At 41.7% G+C, this 27,765-nt stretch overlaps 2 protein-coding genes across 3 annotated transcripts in view; both read right to left on the reverse strand.

Moving 5' to 3' along the window:
* Positions 1-112: 112 nt before the first annotated feature.
* Positions 113-9,064, reverse strand: snap23.1 (synaptosome associated protein 23.1). Of its 2 annotated transcripts, none has more exons than XM_086050186.1 (8): positions 8,885-9,064; positions 5,201-5,327; positions 3,113-3,154; positions 2,970-3,018; positions 2,691-2,808; positions 1,585-1,764; positions 1,296-1,440; positions 113-779 (listed from the first exon to the last, which is right to left on the reverse strand). In XM_086050186.1, the coding sequence occupies exons 2-8, from the start codon at positions 5,267-5,269 to the stop codon at positions 717-719; spliced, it is 666 nt and encodes a 221-aa protein (XP_085906312.1). In that variant the 5' UTR covers positions 5,270-5,327; positions 8,885-9,064; the 3' UTR covers positions 113-716. The 2 variants fall into 2 exon arrangements, with proteins under 2 accessions (XP_085906312.1, XP_085906311.1); XM_086050185.1 differs by lacking the exon at positions 8,885-9,064 and adding an exon at positions 8,702-8,866.
* A 3,634-nt stretch (positions 9,065-12,698) lies between these two features.
* efna2a (ephrin-A2a) overlaps positions 12,699-27,765 on the reverse strand; it is a 67,467-nt gene continuing 52,400 nt past the window's right edge. The window contains exons 2-4 of the mRNA XM_086048732.1: positions 23,059-23,351; positions 17,544-17,610; positions 12,699-15,262 (exon numbers count right to left, since the gene is read on the reverse strand). Of these exons, the coding sequence (XP_085904858.1) occupies positions 15,142-15,262; positions 17,544-17,610; positions 23,059-23,351 (481 nt within the window). The 3' untranslated portion in view covers positions 12,699-15,141. The remainder of the gene's footprint in view (positions 15,263-17,543; positions 17,611-23,058; positions 23,352-27,765) is intronic.

Genomic DNA, 27,765 nt, shown 5'->3' on the forward strand with positions numbered 1-27,765 from the left:
AATCTGCAAGAAGTAGCTCAGAGTGACCCTTTTTTTTCTAACACAATTATGTTTGCAAGGTTCCTATGATGCTACAATTAAAAAAAAAAAAAAATCAAGCAGATGACACTCATACCTGGAATAGCTTTATTACTGAGTAAAAACAAACAAAAGGCAGGCTTTTTTTTTTTTTTTTGATGTGCCGCTGAGCGAACATATTTACAGGGGGAGCGGCTGCGCGCTGATCACAAGACCTGAATGCTAGCATGCTAATTGCTAACAGGGATATTTACATAACAATCCACTTGTCAACCCCGTCGACACAGCATTAGCTTGACACCAGGCCACGTGTCGGGGATGTGGCATTTTGAATTTTAGATCTACTTCAAAATGGGAGCATTTCATTCACAGCTCTGCTTGAAAGAAGAATTAAATAGATGCATTGTTTGAAATTATACACAATTACATGGGGGGCGATTTTTGGGGATTAAAACCGCTCCACAGGTGTCGAGAGCGGCACCTACAAAACAATGCATTCCCTAATGTGTTTTGGATACCAAGAGGTGGCCGTTTTTAAAAGCAGCCAACACGTTCTAAAGCAGGAGTGAACGTCTCCAAACTTTTGACCGATCCAGTATTGATTTTGTGTTTGCGCTCAGCATAGCGAGCTTGTGTGTTCTTGCGTAGCTGTGGCGCGTGTGAGTGTGTGTGTGTGTGTGGATGAAGAAAGATGCTTCTTAGTTGATGAGCTTAGTGGCTCTCTGGTTGGCTTCGCCAATGCGCACTTTGTTCATGTCCGCCTGGAAGCAAAGAAAAGGAAAATGGGCGTCAATCTCACAAGAGTCATCTTTTTGCTAAAATAATTACTACAAAAAAAAAAAATGTTGTAGTGAAAAAACTACCTGACTCTTGAAAGAAGAATATTGCAATGAATAAAGTCAAAATTGTCAAGGAAAAAAGTACATTTTCCCAGAAACTTCATGACTCGTATTTTGAGCGGGAAAAAAAAAAATCTGAATCAATCATGAATGTTGTATTTTGGAATCTTGAAGGAACTGTCAACATTACACTTACACACTGAAAATTCTTTTTGAATCTTATAAGAATAGTAAAATGAACCGATTTTACAAGAATCTTTTTTTTTTTTTAAGAAAATGCACTTCATGTACAAATATTGCTGCTCTCACAGGACACAAAGTTTTGGGAAAAAAAGTTGGAATCATTCAAAAAATAAATAAATAATAACAGGTGTTGTATAACAGGTGACAAATTGGATACTTAGTCAGACATCCATTCCAAGTAGGGACGAGCGTTACCTTGTCCGTGATCCTGTCGATCTGTTTGTTCTGCTTGGTGATTTCGGCGCCCATGTCCACCGCCATCGATTTTAAGTTGCCGATGAGGCCGCCGACGGCGTTCAGGTTGTCCTCCATCTCGTCCTCACGGGCATCATTGGTTATCCTGCAATGGTGTGAAGTCTCCACGTCAGAAACGTCCTTACCAAGACAAGGCTTCCGAAATGTTTGAAATGTGGAAATCCCATTTTCCCAGACTGCAATTCTGCAAAAAAAAAAAAAAAAAAAAAAATCTCTTGCGAATTCTCACCTCTTGACGTACGGTCCAGTCGGCGGCGGCGGCGCGCTGACTTGGCCGGGCTGACCGTTCCGAATGGCCCCGGGTTGCTTCGACACCACTTTGGACCCGTCGCCGTTGCTTTCGGTGTCGAGTCCGCCTCCGATGCCCCACGTGCGCTTGTATCGCGAGTCGTTCTCGATGGACGAAACCCTGTGGGGGCGGAAGGTGGGGCGGTGAGAACGCCACGTCGTAACCGGTGAGGGAGGGCGTCACGCACACGCACGAAACACGCCTTCCCCCCCTACCTCATCTTTTGGTACTCATCAAAGAATCCTCGGCTTCAATGGGAGGGCGTTTTGGGAAGAGTAGTTGTCATGGTTATGAGAGTAACGTGCGCAACACTCGCATGCAAAACAGGGTCGCCGACCTTTTTGAAACTGACAGCTACTTCTTGGGTGCTGGTTAATGTGATGTTTCATACACACTTCTCAAATAAATGACCTTTAATAATGTCAGTCAATCATGATTAGGAATAGACCCATCGGCCGGGCTGATTATCGGCGCCGATATTTGGCGTTTTGAAGAATATCAGTATTAGCCTTTAAAAAAAAAAATAAATAAAAAAAATAAAAAATCTGTTGGCCAATCAATTAATTTAAAACCGTCTTAACTTCAAGGAACTTTTTCTTAAAATTTTCATTTAACTTTATAGGAGATTCTACTGATCCTGGAAGCACTGCACCTTTAATTTTGTCTGAAATCAAAACAAAGAAATGACGTATTTGTCATTTTTGAAAAACTTTTATTTGATGTACAAAACTATAGGGAACTATTTTTAAGTTTTAACTTTTTGCTGATGACGCAACTCCCTGAACTTTGTTAGAATTTTACAACAATGGTGTATAGTCAAAATTTAGAATAAAAAAAAAAAAGAAACCCATCAGCAATATGCAAATCAGAAAAAAATTTCAATAAACATGCTTAAAGACAAGATCAACAAAGTTAAGAGTTTTACATTTATTTTTTCATTCACACACACACAAACAATGAAGCGATTGTGACTTTTTTTTTTTTTTTTAACTACTGCAGTTATTGTCTACTGATTACCATGGCCGTGTTTGTCAGCAGCGTTGTACCTGTTGCACGGGCAGATGCAAAGTCCGCAGCACTTGGAGAGGTCCGTCAGGTTCTTCTCGGCCAGCCTCATGTCCTGGTTGATCTGGTCCATGCCGTCCTCCACGCGATTCAGCTGCTCTGAAAGACCGGCAGGCCGCATCGCGTTAACCACCGCCGACATTTTGACTCCAGCAAAAGAAAGTCTTCAAACAAAGAACGCCAAATGGACCTTTTTCTAGTACAGTGGACAAAAAAAATTAAAAAAAATAAATATGCGGGCGGGCAAGTGGCATACACACCTCCTTGCTGGTCCAACATCACCATGGTTTTGACGCCAGTCTCTTTGCTCTGCAAACCGCAAACACCGGGGCATTATTAACCAACAAACTACATCCAACAATGTACTTCCTTCCGGTTGGTTCGTCGAGGCCGGTGGTCTCACCTCCTCCGCCATTTGCAGCATCCTGCGCGTGCTTTCCAGCGACTGCAGACAAAACACATCAAATACACACATTTCAGTTTTGGATTCTGATTTTCATTCAAAATATTTCCAAAGGAACTTCCCTGCCTACTCGGCAGGTGACAAAAATGTGAGGAATGGAAACCAAGGTGCATGCAAGGACCTGGAATGCAGTTGCTCCAGGTTTGTTTCTATTTTTAGAAAACGATTGACTATGACCACAAGAATAAACATACTGCTAATTAAAGGACCTCTTCGACGGCGTATCGGGGCTATGCTAAAAAGAACAAACGAATGCTATCGTTAGCCTATTAGCTTTGATTTAACCTTCCTTATTAACATGACCTGGATAACTGAGAATCTACAGAGGAAAAAAAAACAAACAAAAAAAAAAAACGATTTTTAGCAAGAACATTGGTCTTTTTTATTGCTTTGTCAAAGTAGGTTCAAAATGACTGGCAATTAAGATGCTAGGCTAACCAAGTCAGATTATTACAAGGATAAAGTCATAATTTTAAAATGTGAACGAAAAAAAAAATTGCTTGCAACATTTCATTCTCGTGAAATGATTTCGTCCTAAGATTTGGATTCTCGCATGACCAAGATTTCATTTATGCATGGCAGGAATGCTCCTTTGCATATTTTGGTTGTACCTAAAGTTAAGGCCATTATTATTCATACCGTGAGAAAAAAAATTTGAGTTCACGTAAATTTGTATCTGGCAAAACACACAAACACACACAAAAAAAAAACCCTAACACTTTTTAAATTTTTTCTTCACAGAGCTGAACATTGGGCATGTCCAAACATATTCACATTCTTTCAATACACATAAATTGATAGTTAACGCGTTTCTGACCTCCACTGAGCAGAAGGCGACAAGATTTCTGCCAAGCAGGCGTAGGCGGAAGGAAGGAAGAGACAGAAAAACATGACATCATAGAGCGCACACACATTCAAGAAGAAGTGGCACACGTCATCTGCGCTGTCAAGTGACGGCCATTCAAAATCATCAATGTGAAAGCGGTAACGAGCGCATTGCAGACTCAGATAATACGGCGGAACACAATTTCTGTTGAGTTGTTTTATCAAATTTTTTGGGTGCCGAATGCAAAACTGATCTCAGGATTTCTCTCTCACGTCAAGTTGTTGAGCTTTAGGAACTTCCGCTTTCTTAAAAAATACGAAATCAATGTTTATGTGTGTAATGGAAACACTATGATGGAATAGTTACAAGCTTTGGAAAAAAAAAAAAAAAAAGAGAAAAAAGCATAACACAAAAAAAAGAACTTCCAACAGTATTCCCATGGTTACAAGAGAAAAGAAAAGCCAGCATTTACCCTCTTAATTGCTATTATGCTAGCTTTCTATTTGCAGATATTGATTGTGCGGACCTATTGGGAGCCGCACACACCTCTCAATTGTGACTGCACAAAGTTACAATGAGTCCAATCGTAATAAGCTGGCAAATCTTACAACAGCTAATCAGTGGAATTTTGCTTATATGCTGTGGAGAAAAAAAAACAATTGACGCGCTAGAGAAAAAAAATGGACGGCAATTTTGGAATCAGCATGCCCATTTTAGATTGAGTCGGCATATAAATGTAACCCAACGGCTTAGTGATGCAATTTCAATGAGAAAATGTGTTTTGGGGATTTCACTTCGAAGGAGCAACGAGATGATTTTAGGCCGACTTTATCAGCAAACTTCAGTGTAAATATGATAAGAGTACCGATATTGTACTCAGAACACACACCTGAAATTAAAGTGAGCCAATTTGTTCTTCAAGACAATAATACCATCATTTAATCGCAGGGGTTACCCCACAAAATCCGCAAAGCAGTGACAATATATCTACTTTGTTGCCAGTGTGACGTTTTGACACAGCACAAATGTTGAATAAACAAAGCGCCTTGACAGTGTTGACACGAGAGACGCAAGCCAGCTTAGCAGGATCGCTGTAAATATTCATCAGCGCTGAAGGCGTCAATAAGACACCAACTGCAACCATCCGGTCGAAGCGAGCGCACGATTAGTTCATGTGGCGCCTTGCTCACGGGTGGGATTACCTCGTCGGTCACTTGGTTGGCCCTGGCGGCGATCTGCTCCACCGTCATGTTGTCCATGTCCATGTCCATGTTGCTGCTGTCCAGTTTGGACGCTCCTCCCTTGGCGCTGAGCTCGATAGTCTGCGGCCTGTGAGAGAGCGCCACAAGTTGGTCAGAGGATTACAAGGGAGGTTGACCAACTAATAAAAATAAATAAATTAAAATGTTTTTGATTTTTTCAACAGACGAATGAGGGGCTGGGTTACACGATTCCATCCATGAATTCATTTTTTGTCGGTACTATTTTTTAAAAATGTATTGAAGTGTTTTCTTTTGCCAACAATGAGCGATTCTCAGGCGACTGAATGCCGACACCTGCCAACAGAAACTTTAATGGTTTGGTTACGAGGCAGAAAAATCATTTGCGTGTCATTTTGAGTACAAAGAGCAGCCAGAGAGTCACAAGATGGAAGCTTTGGGAGTATTTCCTAAGAACACAAAACAAACATCTGACATCTTTCGTGCCGGAAATGTAAATCTATCTTTTGGCAAGCCACTTTTGTACCAGTCAAAGACAACGTTTGTCCAACTTTGGAGTGAGCACCCGAGTTAAGACGACATCTCTTGTGTAAGGCAATTCCACAACATTGCCGTTTCCCCACTTGACTAGGGGTGCAGCTATCAAGTATTTTTTGAGTCAAATATTCTACCAATTATTAGGAATGTAACAATATCCAAACATCAATATAATATCACGTTATGAACCTCAGGGTACGATTATTGTCCCGACATTGTGGGGAGGTTGGTGATATTTAAAAAAAAACAAACAAAAAAAACCTCACGATACTGTATGAAAAGTGGCAATATTGTAAGCGGACAAATCGTTTTTGGGTGGAGATGTGCTGCTTTAAATATGGTAACGTGACGACGACGATATCGCGACGATTTTAATATCGCCGTTCTAGTTACATCCCTACCGATAATCCCAAAACGCGCATGTGATTCGCAGGTACCATTTTGTGTTGGTCATCCTCACGTTCTACTGGAAGCATCTGTCTAACTTTTCATGTGTATGGCTTTAAAAAGGTGCGGCTAGAACTGGTGAATTACATGGGTGTCGAGTTGGATGGCTGTTAGCGTCTGTGTGTTGAATGACTTGTGTGAGCTGCAGCCATCGGTAGTTTCCCCTCGTGCGTGAATGTGCTTATTATTGTGCATTTATTTGCTTACCGTTTGTTCATTAAAGCGATTGAATGTGAATAGTCGTTTTTGTAAATCCTTGACTAGTTGGGGACTAAATGCCAGGGTCTTCTGTCCCGGCCATTTTGCGGGATCTCTGTGAAAAAGGGGCAACTGTATGCATCAACCTTGGGAAGTGTTTTGGGGTACCGCAATAAAATAAAAAAATAAAAAAACAACAACTGTTGCTCAAATTCTTACTCTTGCTTTCCTAAAAAGAAGAAATTGTTGACATTTCACTATCCTAAAAGGATTTAAGCTATTTTTCCTGATCAAAAATGTATTCCCAACCATTATTTGGCATTATTTCATTCACAACGTTGTAATCCATCACCAGTTGAGTCAAAATCACAGTAAATCCAACGTTTGGTTCTGAACGTCATCAAATTTGTTCCACTCCGCACAAAAGATCACACCTTCGCATTTGCCTGCTTAAAGCCAAGGTACATTCCAATCCGATTTTGGCTCGTAGTCACACCGCCAGGAATTTTAGTACAAGTTAACAGGTCAAATGCTTTAATTGATTTGGATTTAAACGCTCGTGTGCTTTTGAAACGGCAACTTCAAACTTACTCTCGTGTGTACACGTTTCCCTACTTTAATGTTTTTGTTATGACAAGGCACCTTTCATGTTTCTGGCTTTAAAAGGGAAGGATCTTGATGTAGTTAATAATGCATCCTCTGTGGTCTCCCCTTGCTTCAGTCTTTTATAGCTTTCAGTCAATGTTTTACATGTCTTGTGAGGTTTTAGTGCATCTCTGTGGTTTAGCGCAGCGAAAAACGCAACCCAGGTTGACTGTGACGGTTGAAAGCCGTTTGTGTACATTTAACGTAATCAGACGACATCAGCGAGCCCCGACTTGCTGTCCTCTGAGGATGTTGCCTCGCGTTCAAAGTCACTGGGTATGCGGCGCCCCGCCCCCACCCTCCTCAAGGCAGCACGACGGTTGGCGCGTTTTGGCACACAAATCACAAAAACTCGACAAAGCCATCGGGGAAGCGAGGAAACTGTGGAGGAGCTCTGCTGCCTCCGCTTCCTTTGCTGACGTTTCCCTTGGAGTCAAAGCTGCAGCGACGGCACTTTGAATGGAAAATGCAAAAAGGAAATGGGAGCATCTGCTTGTCGGGAGAATTTATGAATTGTTTTTTTTTTTTTTTTAAGAGATGCTCCCTTTCTAACAGATTACACACAAACGTCCTTCACAAAGTAGGTGGGGAAAAACATTTGAGTTTTTGAAAAAAATTCATTAACGGTCGCAGACAAAGATAGATTAGCTTGTTAACCTGGCCAATTAGACGTCAAGATTGCTCAAAATTCTTTTTGAGGAAGCACTTATTTTCATTTTTTTTTTCATTTAAATCATTTAATTCTAATACTTATGTTGAAGTTGTTGCAGGAAAAACAGGTTGAAACTTGGGTTTGGTATGAGCAGGGAAAAAAAAAACTAAAAGCAAAACATTTAGAATAATATCATTGGATTGTGAAAAGACAAATGTGTCTTTGGGATTGAATGAGTTAAGAAAAAAAAAAAAGTGCGATTTTATTTTAAACTCATATTGCCTCAAGCCTCAATATTTGTAATGTACCCCATCCATATACATGGGAGAAAAAAGGAGCACGCTTGCAAGAGCTACAAGTTGTGGTCATCTACAATTGTGCATTTCAAAAATTTTTTAACCCAAAGACAAACATTTACACACCAAAAAATTAATAATTAAATTAGCCCACATGACTCTCCTAACAAACAATGCAAAAAAGGCCAATGTGGACGTGCCGACTCATGTCCTCCAACGAGAGAGGGAGAGAGAATTCTGGTTCTTCCACTCAAACCTGTTCCTCCAGATCTTGGTGCACTACACAATGACGTCTTTGGCTTATTCCTCACGATGACTCTTTACAGACCACCTAAGAGATCCTTCTGATCCTCTGGAGTCATTGATGGGAAATAGTTGGGGGGGGGTGGGCCTTAGAAGCCTAACTTCACACATTAACAAAAAAAATTATATACTAATGTAGCTTATATTTAAGGTTTAAAGAGGAAACAAGATAGAAGTGTCATATTTATTTATTGTAAAAAAAAAAAAGTCTAATACTCCACACGTGCCAATCATCAATTTATTGATCTCGCGAGAAAACAAATGACTTTAGAAACAGGTGACGTTAACATGAATGACAGGCAGGAAAGTAATAAAATGAATTAGACGATATAAAAGGTACGCTGGTTGAACCCTAACAACCAGACAAGAGTAACGGCGGCTTTGAGATGATAAAAAGTCACTTACATTGTGCTTAAAAAGTGGCCGTCGACGACCGGCAGGATCCAAGCAAAGTCGCCCCACGGAGCCGACCAGGAGCTAGTCGGCTAAAGCTAGTTCCGCTTTCCCCCGACGCCGCCACCCAAATAAACATCGCCGAAGGACAGGGCGAGAGGCCGATAAAGTCGTCCGAGGGCGGTCGGTACTTACCGTCGAGCCCTCCCCGCGTCGAGGTTTTCGAGCCGGCAACTCCTCCTTCAGTCAGTTATGTGAACTTGGCGCAAGCGATAACTTTTTGGATTCCTTCACTTCGTTTCCCTTCTTCCTCCTCGGTCACGAGCACGCACGTATGTTCGCTGGTGTGCAACGTGCGCGCGAATTGCAAACGGGCGGTGCCTTCACGGGCCGTCGGACATTTTTCAATTCTGATGATGGGGTTCACTGGTGGTGGTTGATAAGAGCGTGGACCAAAAGTGAGTATACAGTACACAAAAACAACAACAATATTTTAGAGTGACATTAAACAATTAAAAGCAAATTGAGTTAAGAACAAAAAACAGTATTTTCCAGGTACAGAAAAAGGTTAGTTTAGTTTATAACGAAAACTAAGGAATTAAAATCAAGATTGAAAAAAAAAATCAGTAATAAAATGAAATAAATACGACAATGCTTTTAAAAAACGAAAATTAACAAACTACATCTTGCAGTTATAAAACTAACTATAATCATAGCAAAAATCTTCGTTTTCATCTTTTAAATGCATTTATTTCAGTATTATTGTGCATCCATATAGGAGAACGAAGCTTAAGCAGTTTCAGAATTGTAGATAATTTCACTCTATTCCAACAATACTTATCTTGTACTAAACAAATACACCATATATTAACAAACTAAACCTAATAATACAACTGATAAAAACTAAGAACATTGTTTGAATGAAATTAAATGAAAATGAATAAAAGCTAGCAAAGTTGCTCGGACAACAAATTAAAACGAACTGATTTTAAAACAAACCAACAAAAGTGCAAACGAAACAAAAACTAACCATCATGAAAAATCCCAAACTATCATAACTTGGTACATAATAAATACAGAAAAGACAAAGGAAGGAAGGATGCAAAAATAAAAAGCGAGTCGGAGGGAAGGAATGAAGGAGTAATAAAGACGGAAAGAAAGGTTGGAGGGATGGAAGGAGGTCAGGATTCAGGAAGGTAAAGAAAAAAGCAGGTCCGATGTGGAAAGACCGAGGTCCCAAGAAATTTAGCGTTTCAATTCAAACTTTATAATGCTAGAATGACCTGGGCTTGTGAACGCCGCACACTTTCGCTGTCATCTGACACCGGCGAGAGGAAAGAAGGCGTTGCCGTTTCTCCCCACACGGGGGTAGCATTCACCCTTCATCTACACTTCCCTCCAGACCCCTGTGTGGCTATGTCCATTTTCATCGAATGAATGTTTTTTGGGGGCCTAGGATAAGTACAATTAGCTCTTCTGGCGTTGAATCTAACTAGCTATTTTATGACGTCACCCTCCGTTTATATTGTGGCTCAAATTGACCCATGAAAACAACCATCATGAAAAATGAAATGAAATGATAATGAACAAATAGTGACTGGTCATTGACCCGTGAGATGTGAGAAGTAATGCACAAAATATTTGCTGCTCTTAGTCATGGCGATGTTTGATTCATGATCAGCTATAACGTGTTGTAATGTAATGTAATGTTTATGGAGATTTGTTTTCCCTTTGGTCACTTTTGGAGAATGACAAAAGAGCAACTTGGGTCAAATTGACCCATGAAAACTGGTAAGTAACACTATTAACTATTATTAAACAAGTCCACACTTTTGGATGAATCCCTAACATGGCCCGAGTCAAATTGACCCGTAGCAACGTCAATGCAACTGGAGGGTTGAACCACAAAAGGCCATTTATCAATTTGAGTCATGTTTTAGCATGACTGCACAGCTAATTACAGTGTTGTATGTTTTGCAGCATTCTATCCATTCTGTGGTAAAAGGTGCCCGGCCCTCTGCCTTGCCATATATCTTTTATAGAGTCTACATAACATGCATTATTCAGCAATAACACATGGGCCCAGATGGGCCCATGTGTGTGTGTTCTTGCTCAACTTTTTCCTGACGTTTTATCATTTCACGCCATATCCGACAGCGCTTGAATAGCAAAGAATTCCCTTTAAGGTATACAATGTATGCACGTGTGTGTGCGTATAATAGTGAGTGCAGATGGCGCGTTCAAGATCAAGCTCTTTCATCACGCTCTTGCTCATTAACAAGGACGGGAGCGCTGCCCTAATTCCATAATTCCATAAAAAAAAAAAAAAAAAAAAAAAAAGGAAGTGAAAGAAGAAGAGGACGACAGGATTAGCCTATTGTCTGGAAATGAGAGCGAGGAAACAAACAGGGGAGTAAAAATGTTAAAAAAGAAAAAAAAAATCAAAAAAAAAAGGAAAGGAAAAGAACAGAAGATGTGTTGCCATCTGTATTTCCTGGCGTTCCTTCCTTGGCTGCCGCCCAAACTGCCGTCTTCCAGGCCAAAAATCCCCTCCTGCCAATTATTGTTCCACAAGCAAAGCCAATTAAAAAAGGAGGGGGGCTAAAATAATGAAATGATGAATTGGACGGTGAAAGGAAGCGTGTTTACCTTATGTGTGATAATAATAAATGATGAGTTTCCTCTATCATTCCAGGAAGCACATCTGTTCATTGGTAGGCCCACTTCCTGTTGTAGCGCAGCTGTCTTTGCCCCTCACATGGGGGAAAAAAAACAACACAATTATAATGGTAAATTTTGATTGACAATGTGAGGCACGAATGCCTTAACAAATGTGCAACAGGCTTGCTCCAAATGAGAGTTGTTGTTTTTTCTTCACTGGGGATTTTTAAAAAAATGTATGGCTTTAATGTGTCATGTAAGGCTAACATGGCTGTTACGCGCCGTGTACAGTGATGTAAATTTGTTTTAATGCTACGCCCTTCAAAATAAGTCTAACGCAATACAACATGTCACTGGACGTTAAAGCTGTGTTTTTCTCAGTTGTTAACTTTTTTTTTTTCTCTTTACATTCGTGTGGATAATACATTTCGATTTAGCAATTTGATGACGCGCCTTAGCTAAAAGATATCAGAATTGGTATCGGCGATACTGGCTTTGTGTTTACTTGGTGTTGAATCGATACCTGAAGGAAAAAAAACATGAGAGAGAAGTCATGAGAATTCATTCAGATTTATCAAATTGAATACAGCAGCGTCCTTATTATTAAAATATATCAGTATTGGTATCAATGCTGATGGCCCTGTTTTAACTTGGCATCAAACAGATAGCCAGAGGAAAAGACATTTATGAAAGGTCACGGAAATTCATTTAGATTCAGCAATTTGATAATGCATTCACCATATGAAAAAAAACAAAACCCCTCTGTATTGGTATTAGTGATACTTGATATCAAATCAATATCCAAAGCAAAATTCACATTGGTGTCATCCTGGTATCAGATCGATAGCCAATAGGAAACTCACAAAAGAGACTTCAAGCTAAAAATATTTTTGAGAGTGAAAAACCTGTCCGTCTCCCTGCGCCTTGATCAAATCACCCAAATTGTGTCACACCACCTGCACCACAACTTAGACCTGATTTCACCTGGTCTAAAATCTAGTCTGCTTTATATTACTGAATTATCGGGGGCGCCGGGGGCGTGAAAAGAAAACGCCCACGTTCTGCCGGAACGTCCAGCATAGCGTAGCGCGGCCTGCCAAATTCCCAAACACGGTAAACCGGGCTTGCCCCGGCACATAAATATCAAAGTGCGCCAGTTTTTACCCCCGAGCGCACTTGCACTGTCTACAAAAACAAGAACCCCGAATCTTGTTGAATCCCACGAGTGGCTCTACTTGTAAAATCAGTATAAAGCAGCCTTGATGGTTTTTTTTTTTTTTCAAGCCATGTGGAACTTAAGTGTTCTTCAGTACCTGATGTAAGCAAGAAGAGATGGCTGACCATGCTGTCAGTGCTTTTCTGGTGAGCCGTCACAGCGCTGAGGGAGATGGGAAATGGTGATTTCATTGGAATAATTTCACGCTTTGACGCCGGCTGTCCCGAAATGACCACGTCGCGGGTGGGATAAAACCGTCGGGTCGCATCGCGAGACCTGCGCTCAAATGGGAATGAACATGGCAAGAAATCCCACTGACATGAGACAAAAAAAAAAAAAAAAAAAAAAGAAAATCTATACGCGTGTGTTTCTTCCTCCTCTTTCCTCCTCATGTGGATTGATAAGGTCAAACAAAAACCGCACAAAATCCAAACCCCAAAAGTCGTACAAGGGAGCCCTGAGGCATCCCACTGTACCTACCGGCAAAAATGAGCGTCGGATCGTGACCCGGAGAAGAACAACAGCACGACGGCATCAGTGGAATAAAAGAAGACACGTCTTGTTTTGTTTGTTTGTTTGTTTTAATCTTCCACAGGCTACACTCATTCTCGCCCACCCATCACTGCATCCCACGGAGGAGTTTTGAACAGTGATTTTTTTTTTTTTTTTTTTTAAATGCTACAAAAATAAGAGGAAACCGGGAAGGAAGTGCTTCCCCCTTGTTTGTGTGTGCATGTGTATGTGCACGCCTTGTATTGTGTGCTTTTCTACATAAGATCCGCAACTCACAAGAATTTAGTGGGGCATTTTTTAACAGGAAAAGAAAAAAAAAAAAAAAGTGATTTTAGAACTGCACTATTACTCGAGTAAGCTCCAGTCAAATGACGCCTTGGCAACACAGTCCACTAAAATGGGCAACATGACTTACTAGATTTTCTGAAAAATGCCATCGTTTTGAAATAGGTGGTTATTATAAGAACATTTCTGTGGAAAAAATAGACAATTTTAAAGCAACCTAAAAAAAAAACCATCAGCTAATTACAGAGTACTTTTTGTATGAAATCCAACTAAATTCTTGTGAGGGCAGACAGGCTGACGTGTATATTTGCATGTATGTGTGTGTTCACAGTGCTTTTCTCTTAAATGTTCACTTCCCCGCAACAACCCCCCCCCCTCCCCCCATCTTTTAACATTAAACTTAGTCCATGAAAGGCAACCACCAGAGGACTGCATGTGTATGTGCGTGTGTATATGTGTGTATGCTTGTGGTGCTGCCACACACGCCACAGTCCACGCGCTTCCCTTCACACTGGTTTTAAGAGCCAAGACCAGTTTTAATAAGCGTCCGTTGTGGCCCGGTTGAGTCTCTTGGATGGTTTCCGGTTGTTTTAACCAATTGGGTCCATCGGATCGGCCATTCCGGACCCCCCTTAAACCACCGCACGGGGTCGCGACTGCGTGAAGAGAGAGGATCCTCCTGCCGGCTGTCTTGAAAAGTCTTGGGAGACCGAGAGTGGCGGTAGGGTGGTTCTGGTTCCCCCCATGAAAAAATAGATCATCAATACAAACAAGGTTGTTCTGAGGGTTTCACAGTGGTCATGCAACTTGAGTGTCGCCACCTCTTCTCTTCGCCCCCCACCCCCCCCCCCCCTGACCCGAACCGCCATAAAACCCTACGTCCCGGTCCCGAGAACCTGCGCCCCAGAAACCGCTACCCAGAGCCCGCCGCTCGCCGGTCCGAGAGAAGTGACCCCCGGTCGTAACAATACGCAAACACAAAGAGGTGGGTGACCAGTGGTACATTCATACAGGAGTAAAGTCATGGTTCCAGAAGTCACCCGACCTGTTGGACTAAGACAAGTGCAGACTGCGCCTGTGCTGAGAGCAGGCGGTGATAAATGCTTTAGTTTAGAAACGACAAACAAGACAAGAACACATCCCACCTGAAAATATACACCTCGCCAGAGCCATCCGGTAATCCTCCCACAGGCTATGGTTAAAGTTGTCATCGCGCGTGCTCACGTGCTCTTGGAGCTGTTAATGTCTACGGCAAGAATTTGATTAGGTTGTAAAAAACAAAAACAAAAAAAAATGCAGGCATGGCTACTTGCGCTTCAGGCTTTGGGAGTACAAAAAACGGTTTTGTGTGTCCAGGCCAAGCTTCTGGATGGATGACAAGTTTAATCATATCCATGGCTACATCTACCTCGTCACCGGCCAAGAGTCTATAGTCACATCCAAAGAAGATCCTGATACAAGTGAAAGGACATTTCCCAGAGTGCAACATATCCGGTCCACCCTGCAGACTTGCCAGGCCTGGGGAGGGTGTCCGTGGTTGGGCCACGGAGGGCGGCGAGCGGGGCTGGCAGTGGTGCTGGCTGGTGGTCGCGTTGTAGACAAGTGGGGGTGGCTGGGAAGGAAGGTGGATGGGGCGGGTCAAAGGGCTTCCCTGAGGGGGGTGGTGGAGAGTTTCGAGGGACAGCCAGCCCAGCCCGGCCCGGCCCGGCCCGGCCCGGTGCGGCCCGACATCCCCGGAGCGGGAGCTCCCTCCGGGAAGAGAGGGCAGTGAGCGGGATCACAGCCAGGAAAAGAGTCCCAGCAGCAGCCAGGCCAGAGCGGCTAGCGGGGCCGCAGAATCTGGTCTCCAGCTCGGACCGCCGTCAGTCAGGAAGGGCTCTGGAGAATCGTATCCCGAGCCATCTGCAACACGGAGATGAGAGGCGACAAAATATCCGATCCGACAAAAGACAAAGATCCAACGGTTGCGTTTGGACTCAACTGATTTCCGATCTGGCTCGTGTTTCTCTTTACCTCCGGATGGGCACTTACTCGACCTTAGGTTGAAAAAGCCTGTCGGACCCGGACCCGGGTTGGGCATCGTTTGAATTTGGACGATTCCAGTTCTTTGATTCGATTCCGGTTCCTAACGATTCTCGATTCCGATTCTTAACAACAACAAATATGAGTTCTTTTTGGACAAATCAAATGAACTACTCTGTTCTTCAATTTCATGAACTTTTTACTATTTGTGAACTTTACCATGGATTACCAAGAGATGTTTTTAACCAGTATATTTATTTTAATACAGTTTTGGTAATATTATTTAGTATTATTTTTCACAAGAGCTTTATCTTTATACAATACAATTTTATTTGTAGAGCGTACTTGGTTCGTAGCCCATCCGCGCGGCTAAGTAGGGAATCGAAACTTAGCACCGACATTCTAAAATCCGAACGGTTCCGGGAGAACCGGAATGATGGACCCGGTTCCACTCTATTCCCGGTTCTCGGTGCCCAACCCTAGTCGGACCTCAATTGGAATCTTCTACGCGGCTGTTTGCCGTCAAGCTGGCTGGCTATCAGCTGATGAAAAATATGCCGACAGGCAGAAGCGGGCATTTTACAGAATTTTGTTGGTCCGTCATTCATCACCCGTCAGCGGCCAGGGTAGCCGTCCGTCATTTGTCAGTCTGTAATTTTTTGTGACCAACTGGACTGCAATCGACAGTCAGTCCGTCAGTTAGCCCGTCCGAAGTTGCTCCGTCAATCGTCTCCCCCAAAAAACGTAAGAAAAACGGGCGTCCGGCAGTGACGGATGACGATTACAACGACGGATGAAAACCAACTTCCGTCATCCGTCAGTCGGTCATTTTTAAAAAGCTGTCCCGCCATTCCTCAATTGTCAGCAAAACGGGAATCCGTCAGTCCGACGGCGTGCCCACCTCTGCCGTTTGGTGCAAACCGCTGCGTGTTTCTGCCGACACTTTTAGTCATGGTTTCCAGAAAGAAAAAAAATTGTAGATGCTTCGCGACTCGTCGAGGGCTTCGGGAAAAATGTTTGACAATTGACTTTTGATGTCACTATATACGCACTGTAGCTGATGCGTCTATTGCCACACCTCCTACCTGTGCCAGATGAGGATTTAAACCAGTTCCAAACCAAATTGAAGCGTACGGCTCGGTGAAAACACGGGGAGCCGGCGGGAAAACTCGCAACCCTTTGCCTGCAACCGGAGAGGCAAAGCAGAGCAAGAAGACGGCAGAGGTGGGAGGAGGCGACAGCAGCGGAGCTCTGCGGGGGGGTTTAACCAACCTAATTACAGTTTAATCACAGAGACTCGCCGAATCTGGAGCAGAGAGCTGACACACACACACACACACACACACAACCCACTTGTAAATGCACCGTGTCAGTACTTCACACGCGAGAAGGGTTGCAATGACGGACAGATTTCACTCCAGAATTAAAGCAACGGAATTTGATGTTGTTTCAGTAATTTGGGACGAAGGGTAACCATCCAAAGCCTGGAAAGCTGGCACATACCCCCCCCCCCTACCCCCCCCCCCCCCACAGTTTCCTCCCCCTGACATCTTGAAAGTGTGTCACCATCAAGGGAGACGAGCTACCAGGCAGGTTCGATGCCGCACGTCGAGCTCGCGTTCAAATCTGCCTCGCCGGTAGACTTTCAAAATAAGAGTTGCGTAACAGCTTCCTGCCACCTGACCTATATTCACCGCATTGCTCCGTTGGGTTCTTTTTTTTTTTCCCCCCACTCCGCATATAACAGACATCCAAGACAACACCGGAGACGCATGGGCGGGGTTCTACAATGAATTCGAGTTCGATTACGCTTTTGCTTACTATTATGATTGCGTGGACAAATTTGCACGGCGCCTCGCAGTACTCAAGTTTGGGATTTGAATCTCAGCTTCCTTCTTGTGTCTTCCTAAAAGTCCAACAATTTCAGTCATTTCCAGGATGCAGGTGCCCATCCTGATCTTAGCCTTTTTTTTTTTTTGTAGAGAATTGCACGGTGGACTACACCAAACACTCTCCCGGGGCTAAATATAGCCCATGGGCCATGGGTTCAGAGCGTAGACTTTGAGCCGTGCCATTCAATCAGACCTCTTACCGCCCCTTTAATTTCTCAGTGATGGCCAATCTGGATCTGTGCGTACGAGTGTGTATGATGACTTACCAGGAGGTCTGACATACACCTTCAGCTTTAGACACGCTCGGCCCACGTGGTTGGGATGAGGAGACGCTGCAAAGAGATTGGAAGCAGTGATTACTGAACTCATTCACTGCCGACAACGTTTTTATATGTCATTTCACAGCCATTCAATCTCAGGAATTTATCTGTATTTTTTTTCTATTTTTTTTCAAACGTTAGGATAAAAGAGGGTCTAAAAATGTCTGGCAGGTTGAAAGGGAAACAGCCATCCGAGTCCTCAAAATGATCGGCAATTTTGATGTCATGCTCTTCCCATATCAGGGAACAATTGGAATTGGTCCAAAATGGTGACTGTATTTTTCGGACTATAAGTCGCGGTTTTTTTTTTTTTTCATAGTTTGGCCGGGGGTCCAACATATACTCTGGAACGACTTATGTGTGAAATTATTAACACATTGTTACTTGTATATCAATTCACATGTTATTTTAACCCACATAAAGAAACAAAGATAAATCCTAAACGCTATTAAAATGCATGAATTATTCACATGGTTACAATACTATATTTTGTTGAATAAGTAACTAAAATAGTATGATAAAAAGACAATTTGACTGTCTATCAATCCATCTATACAAAACGATGTACTGTTTCTTTAAGGCGCCTGGCCGTGATCTTGCATCACCAGCCAGTTGTTTAATGTAACGTAAGCATACCGTTCAGCCTGTTGTTGCCTCGATTCTATTTTTATTTTAAATTGTTCATCATTTAAATTTTAAATGACATGTCTGTTCTTGGTGTTGGATTTGATCAAATACATTTCCAAAATGCGACTTATACTCCAGTGTGACTTATATATGTTTTTTTTTCTTCTTTATTATGCATTTTATGGCGCGACGTATAGTCCGTAAAATACGGTACTTCAAACCAAAATGGCCGACTTCCTGTTCAATTTCGTCAGTGAGTTCTTGCGTCCCGTTATGATATACATGTCATGTCGACCAGTGAAACTCGTGCCAGGTACTCTTTTTCTTTCTTTTTTTTTTTTTTTAAACTATCTGACATTAGACTGGGATGGCAAAAAGGTTTGACAATGAAGTGTCATCTATCTGTCAAGGATACCTGCTTCCAATTGGGGCTCATTTGGGCATTTGGTATTCTCTAGTAGGATTTAGCCCAACATGGCTTCTTCGAATTAACGTGGCTGACTTGCTGTTCAATTTTTGGATTGGGTTCTCGAGACTTTTTCATGAGTCTTGCTATGATAGACATGTCCGCCAAATTTCATGTCATTTAGTGAAACTGGTGTCGGAGGCTTTTGATTTTTTTTTAGACAATCCTCAACGTGATTATGAAACGTTGATGCTACGCTCTGCCCACATAAGACAGAGTAGGCAAAAATGCTTTGCAATTCAGGGTCGGCTGTCTATCCGGGATACCTGCTTCACATTAGGTCTTATTTGGTTGAATTCCCTTGTAGGAGTCTTGGAATTCCCCCAAATCGACTGATTTGAAACAAAATGGCCGATTTGCTCATTTTCTCAAAGGCGATTCATCCCCTTAACAACATTGTGAACAATCAATTCCCAGCACAAATGACTGATGACATAAACAAGCTCCATGACTCCACTATTTGACACACCGCCTCATTACGTTAGACCATACACAAAGAGTAAATCACCACTCAGTCATTTGTCTTAATTGGATGCTCTCGCACAGTCATTAGAGACGACTTTAATGATGACGCTCATGAAGATTAAACACGGCGAAGCATTAACATGAATTCCGGCTACATCAGCGTCTCCGCGATCCACCTGAAGTGACTCGGCTGGAGAATAAAGAGGGGAAAATCTGCGCCGATCCGAGCGCTTCTTACACGTCTTAAAAGCACCGAGCACCCGGCGCTGAAGCGGCTCAATGCCTCCAAAAGGAGCGGAAATATCGAGAAGTAACAGCGAGTCGGACTTCAAAGGCTAAACGAAATGGAATCTCCGTCATTAGTCGCACCTGACTCGATGCCAAATGTGTTGTCGCCAGCGCTTTGTAGGGAAAGTTAAGGGCAGAAATCACATTGGAAAGGGACGATTTTCCAGCAACTAGGGCAATCCAGCACTGCTTTGTAAAGCGATTGCACAAAGCAGACGGAAGGGAGGAAGCACCGCCCGCATCCTTCCTTAACCCCCAAAAGAAGACAAATTCAGACAAAATATTACCCTTCAAACTGTTGCTCTGTCAAACTGTCGTCTGCGTTGCTCGTTTGCCAAAAGGAAGACACCAACGCACGACAAAATAGCGTTGTGAACCCGCCTCCAAAAAGTACACAAAATATCGTGACTGCACTGCCCGCAACCTGCGATTATGCCAGATTCGTGTTGATTGCGAATCATTTGCCGAAAGCCGATCATCATGACAATGGTATGGCCTCCGCCAAATTCTACTTTTGTTGTCTTTTCCCCATTTCTTCTGGAGAGTCTTATCAGCTTGCCCTCGCTTGCGCTGCTTCGCTTTCCCAGCACATCCACAATCGCGACGTGTCCTGAAAGCCCATTGAGAGTCACTCAGCCTCATCAGAGGGCAGCTGGGAGAACAGAGGTGGGGAGGGGCCTAGCTAACCTGTCAACATGTCAGCCGCGTGACGAACACACACACACACATGCACGCACACAAAATCGAGGCACCTGGTCATGAATCGCCGGGTAAAATCAATGTGTTGTTTTTTTTTCTTTTTTCTCTTTATCAGAACATACAACACACACAAACCGAAAAATGCTGCTGTAGCACATCAATAAAGACCCGTGCGTGTGTGCGTGTGTGTGCATGTCAGAGAGCAAAGTGCATGTCTGCTTGTCAAGATGATGGACACGGCCTTTCACGCACTCACAATCACTTGACAACTGACCCCGCAACTCCCCCACTACTCCTGCACACACACACTGCCTTTTTTTTTTTTTTTTTTTTTTTTTAGAATATGCCTGAACCCCTTGGGGATCTTAGTAATACAATACCAAAGTTGGGGACTATACAACTCCAGGGGGCCCACCAGGCCAATTGGAAACAAAAGACCGTGTGTGTGTGTGTGTGTGTGTGTGCGTGTGTGTGTGTGTGGACTGGGAAAAGTGCAACTGGGGCATCAGGTGGGTTATCTTTGCAACACTTGGCATTCATTCATATATATACCTAATGGGATTTTAGATTTATTATTTATTATTATCGTTATTGACTATCATTATTATTATTATTTATTTGAATTTGGTTTGATTTTTAATTTGTATTATCTGTCTGTATTTCGGATTTTTGAAAATGTGATTATTATCCATCCGTCCATCCATTATCCGAGCCGTTTATCCACACGGTGGTATTTTGCCAATTTAATTGAATTGAATATTTGACTTCATTTGACTTTTCATTTTTGGAGCAATTTCCCTTATCTTATATCATGTTTCAGCAATTTATGTTCAAGTGCACACTCACCGAGACATCGTTCGAGTTATTTAACTAACGATTTCCATTACTATTGTTTTTTTTTTTTATTTTAGCTTATGGTGTTATTTTTGTACCAATTTAATTGAATTTAATTCAAATGTATTTCTTTTGTTTTTTTTTCACAGCACTTGCCATTATTTTCATTTATTACAGGTTTGTATTATTTCCTTTTAGCTGAACGTTATTTTATTGAATGACGTGATTTTTTTTTTCTGCAGCTTAATAAAATAAAAGGCGAAATGATCAAAGGTTCAAATAGATCATTTAGGTTGACCAATTTACGTACAAAAATTCCCACGATTTACCTATGTCATTTGGTTGCTGCATTTTTTTTTTTTAAGACTATACCTGAACATTCGGTAGTTAACATCCACAGATTTTTTTAAATGTCATTTTTTATGACTTTGTGTAAGCATTGTGCGTTATTTCCATTGCGCATTATTCCCATGTATTTATGAATGTACTGTATTCTTTTACTCTCTTTCGAATGGGCAGCGCATTTGAGCGATCCGAAGCTCACCGGGCGTTTTCGGAAGAGCCGTTCAAGTGCTTCCAAACAAGTGTTGAAATCACTCCATCGAAAAAACCTTTTGAAGTCATTACCCCCGCGTTGCTGTTTTCTTGTAGCGCATTTGCAGTTGACAGCGTGAACGACAGAGGGAGGGTGGCCAAGTGGGAGCGGGACCCCCATCTGTGACACTAACACCTCCGTCGTTAAAGCGCATCAACGCCCATGATAAGAAAATGATTACCAACTGGGGAAAAGCAACCAGAGAAAGAAAGATGGCAGCCGTGTTTACGCCCTGTGAGTGCCGAGTAGCTTGTGTTGATTGCATATTTACATAATGTTTACAAATGCATGCAGAGCGGCGGCGTGCATAACAAACACGCGCGGGCACACGCTAGCATTTTTTTTTTTTTTTTTTCTAGTGTGGATCAGCCAAAATGTCTGCGCAAGGAAGAATGTGCACACTGGGGGATGTGCTGTCAGGGGAGACAGAGCCTCATGAAGAGTCAATTTTCCAATTTTAGTTCTCTGGTCCGTCTCAGTATACCGACCCTCCTTTCGGATCTAACAATGTCCAAGATGAAATAGTCAAAACTGCTGAATTTGCACATTTGCTGTTCAAATACACGGCCGAGATGCAAAGTGCGGCAATTAGCAGCCTCGCCTCGCCTCACCTCAGATTGCGCAATCGCTCACCAAATGGGTTTAATATGTAATCCAATTTTCAAAAATCAGACTAATTTGTTCATTGGGGGAGTTTGCGATGATTAAAAAAAAAACCAAAAAAAAACACTTGTCATATTTGTTAAAAGTGTCAGTATGGCTTGGCAGTAGTCATTCTTAAAAAAAAAGAAAATCCCTCTCTCTGGCCTCATCTACATCTGATTTGAGTTTTAAGAAACCGCCTGAGGTAAATCAACCTAAGACAGACAGATACAAAGACAAGTAATAAATAATAATGATGATAATAATAATAATACACACACACCAATTGAAGATGAGATGTCATCATTGGTGCCACACAAGAGAGAAAAACAAAACACACACACACACACACACATACCAATAAAGGTAGGACATCATCTGAGGTACCCCATAAACAGAGAAAGACAAGAAAACACAAACACCAGTCAAGGTGCCATGTCAAGGGTGATGCTGCACAAAGACAAGCACACACACACACACACAACCAAAGTACACATGCACAGACAAAACACACTCTAAAAACTGTTGGATCAAAAACAACCCAAATTGGGTCAAACAGTCACTTAACCCAAGAAATTAGGTCAAACAAATAACCCTAAAAATAACGACCAAGCAAAAAAAAAAATTGGGTTGTTTTGAGGGCTATTCATTCGACCCAACTTTGTGGGTCAAAAAAATAACCTAACAAGTTGTGTCGGTCCCTTTTTGACCCAATTTTGTGTTATTTTTGACTCGACTGCTTTTGAGAGTGCACCCACACAAGAAAAGACACTACACTAAGCATAACACACAAATGCCAGTTACACACACACACACACACTCCACAGTATGTCGAGCGACGTACAGATGTAGTAGTACTCGTGTCCGGGCCTGAACTCGAAGCCCAGCGAGAAGGGCGTGAAGAGTTGGAACTTCTCGGAGAACCTGAGCGGCCCGTCGGCGCCGCTGGGCCGGTTGCACTCCCAGCGCTTGAATCCGCGCAGCCGGTGCTGACAGGAAGTGTAGCCCTCGTGGTTGACCATGAACAGGATGTAGCGTTCCATGCGGCCGTGGTTGGGCGGGCCCTCGTAGTAGGGGCAGTAGATGTCCAGGTAGTCGTTGATGTTCACCGCCACCCGGTATTCGCCGTGCCAGAACCTGCAGCCGCACACGCCATTGCAGGCTGGTTAGAATCAGAATAACAATCATAATAATCATACTCATCATAATCGTAATCAGACATTTGATTTGGAAGCGCTTTTTCAGAATACTCAAAGACACTTTACGGCAAAAAGAAGAAATATATACAGGTTAAAGCAAAATGTACGCAATTTTCAAAACGTCACGAAAAGAAAAACAAAGCAAGGGGCGAGTAACAAAGCTTAAAAGATGTTGAAAACGTCGCGGGGCAGCCGAGTTTTGCAATATCGCCATATTGGCGCTTTCCATCCATTATCGTCTACCGTATGTTCCGATTTAATGGCATTTGTAGTTTTTACTTTTATTCTCTGATATCATGAAAATGATGACTTTTGCAAGTTCCATTTCTTTTTATCATGTATGCACCAATAAAATGTATTTAAAAATGTTTGGTACTCTTAGATGAAAGACATCAATATTATGCCATTTTCATTATTATCATTTACCCACTCATTTAATTTGAATGTTTTTTGGTTATTGGATGACAAGACCATTTTCCATGATTGTTGTCATTTGATTTATTTTTCATCTTTTTCCAGATGTTCCATTGTATTGTTTTTCCATATTTAAAAAAAAGAAAATGAATCCAAAATTCAAGCAAATTCTTACAAAACAGTGTATTGAAGGATTGAATGTTTTTTTTTTTCCTTGATAACTGAACACCATCCCAGAGTTCATACTCCGCTATGAATGCAACCGGCAGCTCCAGGTTGCGTCAATAAACACAACAAACAACAAAACATAAAAAAAAAAATAAAAAAACCCTCAGAGCAGCCTAACACACCGGTGGAGGCTTTTGATTAGAAGAAGAAGAAAATCAATGAGGATCCCTGGCGGCAAAAGTTTGCACAGTTCAGGTCTAATAAAGCGACGCTTCATTGGAGATGATTCGCATGTGGAATGGAAGCAGGTGAGCTGAGGTTGACGTGACGAATGGAGGTCATGTTGTATACTGCATATATTCTTTGCAACAAAATAAAAGGATTAAAAATGGAAAAAAGCACCAAAAAAACCCCCCAAAAAACCCTCACATGATTTCAACACATTTGAATGAAAACTGAACACCTCTTTGAAGGTCATTGACGTTGACATGTCAACCCTAGCGAGGAGCGCCAACGAAATTGTCGTCAATTACTACTACAACTTACTCTTTTACTCTAAGATCATGATCGATCCTCGGAAATTCGATCGTTACAAGCTTGTGATGAATCACAGTGTTATTCACATTAAATCTACTAGAAAGAGTCTCACAAAAGAGAGAAAAGGTGATGGAGATTAGTGAAATTGATGTAATTTATACTGTACATGCATGCACACACACTACTAAATACTACTACCAAATAGTGTGCAAATAATGAAGTTTGTCAAATTTAAAATTCTTACTCTGATGATTATTTGCAAATACATGATTTTGCCATCAAAAGCACATGTTCATTGTTGTTAGTATTCTAAAAAAAAGGACTGTTCAAATGTTTGGGTTGCCAATAAAGCAAAAATGGTTTGCATTAAAGCCACTGTTGTGCATTGTAAATATCTTTTCACAAAAAAAGGTTTTCTGCGTTTTTTTGGGATCCAAAATAGGTGATTTGGGTGAAACCAACCCAAGGTTTACAGCTGATTACCGGTATTTAAAAAAAATGGAATAAGGTAGTAATAAACATTTATTTAGCGATGAAAGAAAAGAGTCTAATCTTTCATCTGCTAGTTTGTGTTTACATAGTCATAAAATCCCAATATTCTGTCGGCTTTGAAAGATCCATCCATAAGCTAAACCGCTTATCCTCACAAGTGGAATTCTCAAAAATCTTTTATGGCTGGCATTAAAAGAGTTAAAAAAGGAAAAGAAAAGAAAAAAAACCCACAAAGCATCCTGCATGAGTGAAATGACTTGTGTGCACCCCACAGGAAATCTTGGGTGTAAAAGTTTTGGGCCCATTTTTGGTGGTCTTATTAACATATCATTTGAACACATATGAACATAAAAATGAAAAACAGATTGTGATATTCCCCAAATCACCCCTTTTGATTTTCTTATTTCGAACACTCTTACTGAGACAGTTCTAACATTGTAATTATAATGGATTTAAATGAATAATAAAAGAAAAAAAAAAAACATCGATACATCCAGCACTGGTGAAAAATAACTAACTTGTTTCCTCCATTGTTAGTCATTAATCGGAAGTGGTTGCCACTATCGCCGTGCCACACCTAGCATTATTTACCACGCGAGATCAAGTCCGCAGCCCAGTGAAGGTTCTTCTTAAATAAATTCACCTTTTTTTTTTTTTTTTTTTACTTTTATCCTTGACAGCCATTGATCGGCCACGATGAAGACATTTCAGGTCTGCTTATTGGGCTTTCGGACGAATTATCCTTCTAAAGAAACGACGGTCGCGGCTCTCCCGGAGGGCGAATGGTGGAAGTGAGTTGGATGTGAAATGAGCGACTTCACGCCTCGCCGGGCGAGTCGTAAGGGGAACGCGGCAACGGATCATTTGGAGGCATTGATCCGGCCGCCGGGAGCTGGGCTCAATCCCTCTCGGCTCTCCCAATCAAATGCCATTAAACGCACTTTGGGGGGGGGGAAATCTGCAAGGAAGGAGAAGCGAGCGGGACAATAGAAGAAGAGAGAGAGGACGAGGGTGGCGGGATAATGAGATTGCGTGCAATGTGAGAAGGGAGCAGATGGGATAAAGGTTGTGAGTGCGGAGGGGTGTCGTTTCCCCCCCCCTCGCGTTCATTTCAATTTGCGTTCGTTTCCATTGCGCCTGTTGATTGTGATGTGTGCTAGTAGCAGACACTTAAAGGCAAAGTGCACTGGATGCTGCGATGAAGATGCATTAGCATCAGTTTTACTTTCAAGTCATTTGTAATAAAATACTAGCAATTTGGTTGCTTGACCACTAAGAATAAGAATTAAACAACAGCAGAAAGGCACTTTACGTGGTGCTGTAATAAGAAGAAGAAATGAAGCCTTACCCACCCCAAAAGCCGATTTAATTGACAGAATAACGATACAAATCAAAGCACCCGATAAGTATGTACATGCTGGAATAATGATAGTAAAAAGGTCATTTCAAGACTGATATTAATAATAATGATGATAATAATGTTTCTAAGAATTAAATCACTCTTAATAAGAAAGAAAAATAATAAGAAAAAATGAATAAAGCCTTCCAAAAGGTGGAATGACGTTGCTAGAAGTAGAACTAAGACATCAAAAGGTGACTTTACACCATACCTTACTACTATTGCTGCTGCTAATAATAATAATCATGATATTGATTAAATAACCAAAAAGGGAGAAGGGAGAGTTGTCAAAAGACGATTGAGTTGCAAGAATAAGAATAATAAAACCCAACAAAAGGTGGTTTAGTTGACAAAATAATGGCAAGAATAAGAGGCTGTTTTCACTCTATTATAAATAAATAAATAAATACATACATATTTAACCTGAAACATTATTTAGTTGTACAATTAATAATAAGAATTAAAGGCCCCCAAAATGTCACTGAGTTGTCGGAATAATACAAATGAAAGCACCCACTAAATGTTCATTTCGTATACATAAAGAAAGTACATCATAATGAAATAATTACATAACACAATTTAATTCTCAAAATAATATTAAAGCACCCTCCAAAAAAAGATTTATTTGCTTCAATAATAATCATAATTAGGACACTTTAAGACCCGCCCCCGCGCCCCCAAGGGCAATTTAGCTGCCTTTACGAATAATTAAAGATCACAAAATAGTTTATAATAATAAAAATAAGTCTCCATGCATTGCTAAAATGCTGACAATGTAGAGTAAGTGGGCAAGTGGGCACGCTCCATCGCTCTCCTGTCTCATTCACTCATTCGTTCAGAATGTTCGGCCCGGGAAAACGACACGAGAATGCACTCACACTCATGTGTCATTAGCATGGCATTCTTTTAACTTGCGCAAGTCTTTAAAGCTCCCTTGCACACATTTAGTAGAGTCCTCAGCGGGCACGCAGGTGAGAAGAGAAGAGTCGCTAAGTCGTTAGCGGCGGAAGCTAACCTAGCAGTCTGCTTCTTCGCTTCGTGCCAAACCTAACAAACACATAAGCGTCAACGAACAAAAGTATTCGACGAGTATCTGAAGCGAAGCAGTTTGTTCATGGACAGTTGGTAGCTAGCGTAAGTAGCTAACGTGATCTAAATGTTTGGTAGCTAGCGTAAGTAGCTAACGTGATCTAAATGTTCACACTCAAAGCTCCTTATTGGCAAATGTTACAAACTGATGAGCTTCAAAACCACAAAATCATTTGCAGAGTATCTGAATCGAAGCACTTTGTTCCCAGAAAACTGGCGGCTAGGACAAGAAGCTAAACGACTTGTGCCCTCA

The sequence above is a fragment of the Filicampus tigris genome, chromosome 13 (genome assembly GCF_054856515.1).
Source record: "Filicampus tigris isolate MCC_2025a chromosome 13, RoL_Ftig_1.0, whole genome shotgun sequence".
Taxonomy (NCBI): domain Eukaryota; kingdom Metazoa; phylum Chordata; class Actinopteri; order Syngnathiformes; family Syngnathidae; genus Filicampus; species Filicampus tigris.